The following is an 11965-nucleotide window of genomic DNA, read 5'->3' on the forward strand; positions in this document are numbered from 1 at the left end:
CATTTATCTGTAATAAGACCATTTGCATTATCGCCCTAATTTCTGGTAATCATTTAAATTAATGCTTCACAATTCACTTTTACTTCTTCAAGACGGCATATAATATTTTTTTCTAAATTCTTAATATTTTAAAATTAAAATTTTCATAAAAAATATTATATACTATATTAAATATTAAGTGAGTAAAAATCAAGATAAATATTGGTAGAATATTTATAATTTTTTAAAATAAATTATAAAAATTACTAATTTGAATTCTGACGTTTTTTTTTAAATAAATTATGGTTGTAATTTGCTTCATTTTCTTAAGAAAAAGACTTTCTGATAATTAAGCTTTGAATAAAGGATTAAAAGTCATTGTAACACCAAACTAGTCGAAGTATTATAAAACCAAACGAGTCAAACTATATTCTTAAGAAAAAAATAGTCAAACTGTTTACCTTGGAATCATGAAGTCCTGCATATCTTCTAAATTAATAATAAATAAATATAATGTCGGTCCATGATCTATCATCTGTATATACATAAAGTTCACAGTTATAATTAACATTTAATAATTGTTTTCCTCAAAATGAAAACAATTAATAGTTAGTTATTTTTCTTAAAAATAATATATCATCCATTCTATTATAAATTTTAGAATATCTATAAAATAATAAATTAGTCTAATTTAATTACTTATTTATAATAAATCGTATTAACTATTTTGTTAATTCGTGTAAAGTAACAATTATTATATTTAAAAATTATTAATTTTTTTTATTTTGGTAAAAGTAATAATTTATCAAATAATATTTTAAATTTTGTATAGTGGGAAAAAATATATAATAAAAAATATGTTAAAATATATTTCTATTTTATAAAATTATTACATGATTTAATAATAAGATATAAAAGAAAAAGAAAGCTTTAGGAAGGAGTGACATGGGCCGTTACAACCCAAGTACAAAGCGAGACCCGAATTTGGAGAAAGCCTCATAATTGTGCAACAAACCAGCCACAATGCGTTCGCGAATAGAAGATTCCTACACCACTTATTACAATAAGTCCCACATATTTTGGATCCAAGTCTACTACTATCTTAGATTCCGCTTCCTTCCCTGTTGTAAATCTAATATACTTTGATCTCAACCATCCACTGGCCATCTCCATATCCCTTTATTCAAATCTTACGGTCATGATTTCATGAAGCTGACAAAAATTTATACCTACCACAAAGAACACAACTTGTTGCCCATGACTCATTTTAGTTACAAGGTACAACGTCGCCCATAAATTTTTTCCAAACAACATTCATCAGATAATTTCCCATTTATGTCCTCCACCCAACAACAACTGATAAAAAAAGAAATTATGTATTATAAATAGTAAAAATTAAATAAAACGAGAAAAATCATCATTCAAGTGTCAAGAAAGTGATGGTTCTCTAAAAACTCTATAAAAAGCAAATATTTATTCCACAGTAGTAATATCTGTAAACGTTTGATATTTTAACTTGGGAAAAGATTTTTGGGTGCTCTTGATTGGTCTAGATTCTGGAAACCCTAACCCTGTAAAACTGTTTTTGTATTTACATGAGGGAGAGATAGGCATGTTGTGAAAGAGATTCTGCCACCCAAGAATCCCAGATTACACCATTCGAGAAAAATTTTAAAATTTTTAAAAAAAGTTCCTTTTTTTTTTTGTTTGTCTTTGAATGAATGAAAATGGGAAGTATTTTCATCCATTGATACTCAATCTTAATTCCTTCAATTTCTTCCATTCATTTTCTTTTGGAATTTGGTAACATATTTTTGTGCAGATTGTGGTATTCTGAGAACCAAAAAAGAACTGTCTTTTTCTGCATTGGTGCTTAGTCACTCACCACCCACCATCATCAGATCTGAAGCCTTAAAATTTCATATTTTTTTAACATATATATATGTATATATATATATACACACACACACAACTAGCACTATTATTATTCACAGACAAAAATCACTATATTATCACCAGCCCATCTTTCCACTTATTTCATGGAGCACAATTAATCTCATTCTTCAACCTCCCTTTTGTTTTCTTTTCCTCACCAACCCCATTTCCCTTTAGCTTCTCTTTTCACATTTAAAGAAAAAAAAAAAGATCAAATCTTTCTTTCTTCTGCTCTCTTTCTTTGTACATTTCAACAAAAATAGAATATAATTAACTCTCTTCTTTGTACATTACACTCATGGAACGTGCAAGAAAGTTGGCTAACAGGGCAATCTTGAAGCGGTTGGTTAATGAATCAAAGCCGCACAAACACCACAGCCGCAATGAATCATCAGCAACAACTCTGTTAAACTCTTCTTCTTCTCCTATATTGTACACTCCTTCAAGGTATGTTTCATCATTGTCATCTTTTGCTTCAAGAAATCCCAGATCAGGTTCACTCCCAGGAACAAAAAGTATTGGTTATTATGGTATTGGGTCACAAGTTAGATCCATTTCTGTCGAGTCGTTGAAACCAAGTGACACTTTTCCTCGCCGTCATAACTCAGCTACAGCAGAAGAGCAAAGCAAAATGGCCGAGTTATGTGGGTTCGATAATCTTGATTCTTTAATAGATGCTACTGTGCCTAAATCCATTAGAATTGATTCAATGAAGTTTTCAAAGTTTGATAATGGTTTAACTGAGAGCCAAATGATTGAACATATGCAAGATTTAGCATCAAAGAATAAGGTTTTTAAATCATACATAGGGATGGGGTATTATAATACACACGTTCCACCTGTTATTTTGAGGAATATAATGGAGAATCCTGCTTGGTATACTCAGTATACTCCTTACCAAGCTGAGATATCTCAGGGGAGATTAGAGTCTTTGCTTAATTATCAAACTATGATTACTGATCTTACCGGATTACCTATGTCCAATGCTTCATTACTTGATGAAGGGACTGCTGCTGCTGAAGCAATGGCTATGTGTAATAATATACTAAAAGGAAAGAAAAAGACTTTTATTATTGCGAACAATTGTCACCCACAGACTATTGATATTTGTAAGACCAGAGCTGATGGTTTTGATATTAAGGTAGTTACTATGGATCTTAAGGATATTAATTACAAATCTGGGGATGTTTGTGGAGTTTTGCTTCAGTATCCAGGGACTGAGGGTGAAGTTTTGGATTATGAGGAGTTTATCAAGAATGCTCATGCTAATGGGGTCAAGGTTGTTATGGCATCAGATTTGTTGGCTTTGACAATGTTGAAGCCTCCTGGTGAACTGGGGGCAGATATTGTTGTTGGATCAGCTCAGAGGTTTGGCGTCCCAATGGGATATGGAGGTCCTCATGCAGCTTTCTTGGCTACCTCACAAGAGTACAAGAGGTTGATGCCTGGAAGAATTATTGGTCTTAGTGTTGATTCTTCAGGGAAGCCTGCTCTGAGAATGGCGATGCAAACTAGGGAGCAGCATATACGCAGGGACAAGGCTACCAGTAACATCTGTACTGCTCAAGTAAGTCATTATTGTTCTTATTATTATTAGTTAGTTTGTTTATTTACTTGGGGATTGCTTGTATTGGCGGTAATTAAAATCCATTTGAGATGCCATCCTTTTCAGCAAAAAAATTTGAGATTGATTCAACCTAGCTCAAAATTCGTATTGGGAACACATTCACTTTTATTTTCTTAAACTAAGAGAGCAGAGCTTACTCTAAGCAATGCACTAAGTTAATTTTCATTTAGTTAAAAGAAATCTCTTCTTCTATTCAGGCATTACTTGCAAACATGGCTGCTATGTTTGCTGTCTATCATGGACCTGAAGGCCTTAAAGCCATCGCACAAAGGGTCCATGGTCTTGCTGGAGCACTTGCACTTGGACTGAAGAAACTTGGGACAGTGGAAATCCAGGGCCTTCCCTTCTTTGACACTGTGAAAATTAAGTGTGCTAATGCACAAGCAATAGCTGATGCTGCATACAAGAATGAGATAAACTTGCGAGTTGTAGATGCAAATACTGTAAGTTTAATTATATTTTTTTTTATTAAATGACTACAAGTCAATGTCATGTGGTTTTCAGATTCTGGTTTGCTTTTCAGATCACTGTTTCCTTAGATGAAACAACAACCTTGGAGGATGTTGACAATCTTTTCAAAGTTTTTGGCGATGGCAAGCCTGTATGTGTTACTAAGTATTTCTCATGGTGTTGGCTTTTTCCAGTTAATCATTATTTTTTATTATAAAGCTATTATCTTTCTTTTAAATGTCAGGTCCCATTCTCTGCTGCATCTCTGGCACCGGATGTTCAGAATGCAATTCCTTCTAAGCTAATTAGGGAGAGCCCATTTCTAGCCCACCCAATCTTTAACATGTAAACTCTTGTCCTGAAAGTTGAACAAGATTGTCATTTGGATGCCACTATAATTTTGTTCTTTTTGGTTTTTATAGGTACCATACAGAGCATGAATTGCTCAGATACATTCATAAGTTACAGTCCAAAGATCTCTCTTTGTGCCACAGTATGATTCCACTGGGATCTTGTACAATGAAATTGAATGCAACCGCTGAAATGATGCCAGTGACATGGCCTAACTTTACCAATATTCACCCCTTTGCTCCTGTTGATCAGGCTCAGGGTTTTCAGGTAGGTAATTTCCATGTTATTTATACAGAAAATTGAAAGGTGTTGCATATGACCAAATATTGCGCATGAACAGTCAAACTAACTTTTCTTTTAATTCTTGTTCTCTTAGGAAATGTTTGATAACCTGGGTGATTTGTTGTGTACCATCACTGGTTTCGACTCGTTCTCATTACAACCTAATGCTGGTGCGGCTGGCGAGTATGCCGGGTTGATGGTTATTCGTGCATATCATAAGGTATGCTGATTGCCTAAATGGGAATAGTTCTCTTATTTCTCAGTAGGTAGCAGCAATAATTTTTCTTACTATTGTGGCCTACTAAGACATTTTTCACATTTACCTTTTTAAAACAAAAAATTAAAATGCTGAGAACTTAAATCAAGCACATTGAACCACATTTTTTCTGAGACTTTTTTCTGTCTTTATAATTTTTCTTTTTCTAAATGAGAGAAAGTTTTATGAGTTTAATTCATAGTACACTGAAGCTGAGTGTTTCTAGTTTTATTGGACTCTTTCCTCCATTGCTAGGAAATCTTATAGGATAAGTCTAGGTGTAAATGCACTCAGCCCATAATTGTACACATGTTTCAATTTATGAAATATGAAAATAATTAATTCATGTACTGTTTCTCAAATATTGAATTCTACAAAAGCATGTAATAGTTTTGGCTTGCTCCTGCCGTGATAGATTTTCTTCTTTCTGTACATGTGTTTGGAAAACTCTTGACCTCACTTATATCATTCCTTCAATAGGACCTTCCTAATGTTTCCTATGACCCTTTTTACCTCCATCAATTAACTGTGCTAATCTCCCTCTGAATCAATGCTGTAGTCAAGAGGAGATCATCATCGCAATGTGTGCATTATACCTGTTTCAGCACATGGGACAAATCCTGCAAGTGCTGCCATGTGTGGAATGAAGATTGTTGCTGTTGGAACTGATGCCAAGGGAAACATTAACATTGAAGAACTAAAGAAGGCTGCTGAAGCCAACAGAGACAACCTATCAGCACTCATGGTACGGATATATTGTTTCCTTGATGATTTAATTTTGCATTAATGAAAATTTCAGTAGAAGTGAGGTTGAGAGCTTCCTATGTGCTATCGGTTGTCTTATTTTGATTTAAATGCTTAGGTTACATATCCTTCAACCCATGGAGTCTATGAAGAAGGCATTGATGAGATATGTAAGATTATTCATGACAATGGAGGTCAAGTATATATGGATGGGGCAAACATGAATGCACAGGTATGTTTTCCATATCGTCTTTCTTTATTTTACTATTACATGTCGGAGTCTTACTCTATGCCATTAGCTCTCCTGTTAGATACGGAGATATTACATCATAAAAACATATTTCTTAGAAAACGTGTAAGAGCATCCCCAATAAGTTCTTAATTCATGCTCCTTCTCTATTATAAGGAGTATATTTTCAAAAATTAGACTTCCAAGAGACTCCCTAATTCATCGTTCTTCCTTAAAATGACTTAAGAGCCACATTCTCTCTCCTTAAATTTAAGGAAGGAGAAAGTGACTCTCTCTCCTTTACTTTTTTCCATCTTTGTTTTTCAAGTCACATTCTCTATCCTTACTCATTTCTCTCTTTTTACTTTATTAATAAAAAAATTAATTAGGAAGTAAAATAGAAATTATTGTTGGAATACATACGCATTTCAAGACAAATTAAAATAGAGAGTTAATTATTTATATTTTAATATAGAGACATATAGGAAATATTGTTGGGGATGCTCTAAGTGGCTTCAGTTCTCATGCATCTTTTATTCTTTTTCTCAACATAACTGCTGGGTGAGGATTGACATTGAGGAACTTATTAAGCAATTCAAAACTGCAGATATATTCTATGTAATCTTGAAAGAAGGGGTGTGTCTGGCAAAGTTATGGATCATTCTGCAAATACAGATCAGGATTTTGTGCAAACAATTTTCAAATTGATAACTTTTGCATTTTATTATTTGCTGTATAAACTGCATTCGAAATTTCAAAAAAATATGAAAGAGAGATGCTATTCCTATTTTCGTCTTTTTGCTGATGTTTTTCATCTTTGAATGTTCATGTTCTTACTTGGCAGAAATCATAGATTTAATTGAATAACTGGCTGGTAATCTGAATTTAACTTTTTCCATAAATGTGCATTATTGTGTCATAAACATTGTCTGTTAATTATGTCTGTGCATGTATTAGCATTGTACATTTATATATAAAACTTTTGATCCTTTCAGGTGGGTCTGACAAGTCCAGGTTTTATTGGAGCTGATGTTTGCCATCTCAACCTCCATAAAACATTTTGCATTCCACATGGAGGTGGTGGTCCTGGCATGGGTCCTATTGGTGTGAAGAAACACTTGGCACCATTTCTACCTTCACATCCTGTGGTACATATTCTTATTACAGTGAATAACTTGCCATGCATCATCTAGTCTTGACTATGCAATTGCATGATTGAGTTCTTGGGACGATGGATTCTTGTTAGGAAACTATTTCCATTCTTCATTACCTTTGTTTAACCATCCATTACTTAAGATTAAAAAAATCAGTTTTTTTTTTTAATTTTCAAATTTTTTTGGTTGTATTGAAGATATCTACAGGTGGTATACCAGCCCCTGACAACGCTCAACCATTGGGAACCATTTCAGCTGCACCATGGGGCTCTGCACTTATCTTGCCGATATCTTATACTTACATAGCAATGATGGGGTCTCAGGGACTAACTGACGCTTCGAAGATTGCCATCTTGAATGCAAACTACATGGCAAAGCGTTTGGAGGTTTCTATTTGTCCATGACTTTTTCTTTTGTGTTCTATAAGAATCAATCAGTACCCTGAGCGAGTATTATCACTGAATTGAGTAAATTCATGCTTCTCCTTATGGCTATATTTGCAATATGTTTGACACCCTGTTGATTTTACACATTTCAATAGAACTTTGTGACTTGTGAGCTAACTGTGAATTTAATTTGTAGATGAGTTTTCTTTTTCTCTTAATGTTCTCTGCTATGGGTTGCTTCACAGAATTACTACCCTGTTCTTTTCCGTGGCGTGAATGGAACATGTGCCCATGAATTCATTATAGACTTGAGAGGCTTTAAGGTAGTTCATATATTTTAGATTTGTTTTATTGTAGACTTCCTTTCTGTCATGAATATACTATGAGGCATTCTTCTTGTAGAATACTGCTGGTATTGAACCTGAGGATGTTGCTAAACGCTTGATGGACTATGGATTTCATGCACCAACAATGTCATGGCCTGTTCCAGGCACACTTATGATTGAACCCACTGAAAGTGAAAGCAAGGTAAAAGCTGTGAAGAATCTCCTTTCTGTTTCATATTTCTCATCTCTTATGGAGAGTCAATCAAATTCAACTTTCTTTCAGGCCGAGTTAGACAGATTCTGTGATGCTCTTATCTCCATTAGGGAGGAAATTGCAGAGATTGAGAATGGAAAAGCTGATGTCCACAATAATGTCCTAAAGGTTAATGCTTGGTTCCTTTCTTTTTCTTTTTTAGTAAAACTACTACAAGTAAAATACACAAATGTGTTTATAATTTGGATTTGTACTGGCATGGCATTGATTCACTTCAGTGTATGTAATTGTTCTTTAATTCATGAGCCTCTGGCAATTATCTAAAATGTGAAAATGCAGGGAGCTCCTCATCCACCATCTTTGCTCATGGGAGATGCATGGACAAAACCATATTCTCGGGAATATGCAGCATTCCCTGCTTCCTGGCTTCGTGGTGCGAAGTTCTGGCCAACTACAGGTATGCGACTCGTATCTATGTCAGTCTTGAAGTTTGAAACATTTGCCTTTTTGAACTTTTGATCCTTGCCATTGGTTTCACTTTCTGTTTCTAAGGACTAGGTCCAGATATAAAATTGCAGACAAAGTAAAACTTTATTATCTTTTAATACTGTCTATTCTTCAAGTTCTCAATTAAAAAGACAGATGTTGAGTTTAAATCACCATTGACACAGTGATACAATGATCCAAAGACACTGTCCATCTTTTTCTGTCTGACTCTGCAATTTCAACCATTCTTGTAATGAGTGAATACTTTGTTCATAGCACAGAATCGAAAGTATTATGTTGGTTAAGGATTCATGTGTTTACTGACAATTTCTTCCGGGGAACTGTTATTTTAGGACGAGTGGACAATGTATACGGTGACCGCAACCTCATCTGCACCCTTCTCCCAGCATCACAGTATGTGGAAGAACAGGCTGCAGCTAGTGCTTAATCATCGCCATGGATGTGTTCCTCTGATGCAAAGGCTCCCTTGCGAACACGAAAGTCAAAAAAAAAAAAAAAAGCATCTCTCTCTTCAACTCTGTATATACACTATCCATATTCATATGCTCATTGCAGCTCCAAACTGTCATTTCTCAGTATATGGATAAACAGCTGCTCTAATAACAACTGTTGCTGATTGCAACATAACTGCTGTAATTATTATTTCTCTCCATCTTTATTTCCTCCTGCTTCCAGCTCTGAGTTCATAATAGCCGTGTATGTCCCATTTCTGATTATAAAAAAAAAACAAAAAAATCCTTTTTTTTTTTTACAATGAATAGAGCTTGCCTTTATGTTACAAATTTATGCTACATTGTATAGGTAAAGGAAAGTGCTAACACCAACTCATTTACATAACAAAGATAAAAAAATCTCTGCTACATCTTTTGTGTGGGGTGTAAATAAATTAAAAGAAAATGAATTAGTTCAAGTTTCTACAGAAAACAAATGAAGTACATTACTTGCATGATGCACCCCACATGGACAACTTGTTAACTGAGAATCCAGAAAAAATATTTGGTTATGCAACTTTATCGTTATGGTTATACAATGGTGGAATTAACAGTTTTTCTTTTTCTTTATTATCTTTTTTCAATCCCTGCAATTGGGAAGGTTTATTTTCATGAAAAGCGTCCTGCATGGGAGGAAGGACTGTTTCTTTCATTATTTAATTCGAGTTGGTGCAGATTTGGACGACAAAAGCAATTAATATTGGCGTTCACTGAGGAACCAAAGGTGTCGCTGGTGGGTGGTCCAGTCAGCTTCTGAGTAATGGAGAAACCAGATGATGTTTTTGATAATAAATAAGTTTAAGCTAAGTACTAGGAGAAAGAGTATATAAATATAGAGAAAGATAAAATTACATATTTAATTAATTAAAATAACAAATACATAATCACATAATTCATCGCTCAACACGTGTATTTGTATAAAATAGTCGACTAGCATTTCATACTTCAATATTTATTTATCAGATACCTCTACTTGCTAAATTGATTATACATAAATATCGGAGTGCTGACTTAGCATATATATAACTCAAGGCAGACTTAAAAAATCAAAAATAAAATTTGACGCACTTTAATTTAATCCTCAATTCTTTTAAATGTCTTTTTTGATCCCTCTAAATATTTTTATTATTCCATGATTTATGTAATATTTCTTTTTAATCTCTATAATTGGTTTTAACTATTTTTTTATATTTTTAGAAAATAATATTTTTTAAAATATTTTTTAATATATATTTATTTAGGTGTAGAATTTTGAATAATATGTTTATTTGGAGAAAATTAAATAAGAGAGCAAAATATCTTTTACTTGTTTGTTTGCTTGTTTAATAACAAACACATTTTATTTAAATTTATACGTAAATAAATATATTATTGAAAAGTTTAAAAGTCAATAAGATAATTTAGAAAATATAAAATATTTAAAAAATTATAAGAGTTAAAGAAAAATCTTATATAAATTTTATGGAATAATGGAAAAAAATTTAAAGGATTAAAAAGTATTTTTATAAAACTATAAGGATTAAATTAAATTCTTGTTATAATAATGATAACTGCTTCAGCTATTTTTTTTTTTCAATTTTAAGTGTGCGTGAGTTACATACGTGTCAAATCAACACTCGAGTGTTTACATATTATTAATTTAATAAGTAAAAGTGTCTAATAAATAAATTGTAAAATATGAAGTGCTAATTGACTATTTTGTACCGATATAGATATTTAATGATATATTTTACCAAATGCCTAATATAGTCATTTTCTAAAGTTTAAAAATAAAATAAATAAATAAAACATAAATTGAAGTATCACTTAATTTGTTATTTAGTTTTAATGTAATTATAAAATTATAATTTAATTTATTTCAAGTTTTGAATTTTAATTATTCTTTAATTTAGTTATTTTTATTTTTTAAAATAGTAAATATATTATATTTTTTCTTATTTAATCAATATTTTTTCATTAGCATTAGATTTAATTACAGGTTAAATTATTCACTCAATTAATTTTTATAATATATTTAAATTTGCTTTTATATGATGTATATATTTTATAAATATTATGATTTTTTTACTATAAAAATATATTTTTGTATAAATATGTACTTTTATATATTAAATTTTTTAAAAAAATACATTAAAATCAATAAAAATAATATAATTATATTGTTCTTATTAAAAATAAAAATTAATAAAAACTGTAAATTGAATAAGTTAAGAAAACCAAATTTTTAATATTTTAATACAATAAAATAAATAAACAAAACATAAATTTAATAAAAAATTTAAAAAACGTATTTCTGATATTTCTTAAAAAAAAAAAAAAAAAAGCCTCTTTTAGGCCATTGGCTCGACAAGTTGGGGCGCAGATTGAAATTAAAATCAATTCTAATTAGCCTACTGCAACTTGAAATTTGAATAAATCTACATATTATTCCTGTGATAAAACTGAAATATAATTAATAATTAATAATTAATATAAAATTAAAATTTAAAAAAGTTTATGAGTAAATGAAAACCAAGTGCAAACTTAATAATTGTTTTATGATTAGTATTGTAATTTCAGGAGTTAATTTAGTTCATATGATTCTCTTTGTATAAATACTACCAGCAGCCTTTACCCCTGAATTGATTGAAAAGAAAGCCTCGGGTGTATCAAGAAAATACCATATTTTTACTTCTAATTTTAAGTTATTGATAAAATAGTCAAAATTCTCACATCTTCAACCCCCAAGAATCTTGCCACCCAACACTCCCTTCCCTTCCAATTTACCACATTCATTCAATCTTATTTTTCTTTTCTTTTCTGGGTTGCAAAACCAACTACGCCATTATTTTGTTTTTATTCGATCAATCATGTTGATTGTACACAAAAATTAAAAATAGAAATTGCAAAGAAAGATAATTTAAATTGTGTTTCACAATTGAACCATATATATTTACAGTTTTACAGTCAAACACATTGATAATGTAACTTATTATTATTATTATTATTATTATTATTATACCAGTTATAACAAAATTAAAATGACTTTAAAACA

General features: G+C 31.5%; 1 protein-coding gene across 1 annotated transcript; it reads left to right on the forward strand.

Annotated features, from left to right (window-relative positions):
* Positions 1-1516: 1516 nt before the first annotated feature.
* LOC8275599 (glycine dehydrogenase (decarboxylating), mitochondrial) lies at positions 1517-9114 on the forward strand. The gene is made up of 15 exons (XM_002516400.3): positions 1517-3481; positions 3739-3984; positions 4065-4142; positions 4236-4336; positions 4414-4609; positions 4719-4844; positions 5440-5625; positions 5743-5856; positions 6849-7001; positions 7205-7393; positions 7639-7716; positions 7796-7921; positions 8003-8101; positions 8273-8390; positions 8773-9114. Exons 1-15 carry the CDS (start codon positions 2213-2215, stop codon positions 8865-8867), a joined length of 3174 nt encoding a protein of 1057 aa, XP_002516446.1. The 5' UTR covers positions 1517-2212; the 3' UTR covers positions 8868-9114.
* Positions 9115-11965: the final 2851 nt, after the last annotated feature.

This window comes from Ricinus communis, chromosome 3 (assembly GCF_019578655.1).
Source record: "Ricinus communis isolate WT05 ecotype wild-type chromosome 3, ASM1957865v1, whole genome shotgun sequence".
NCBI classification, from domain to species: Eukaryota; Viridiplantae; Streptophyta; class Magnoliopsida; order Malpighiales; family Euphorbiaceae; genus Ricinus; species Ricinus communis.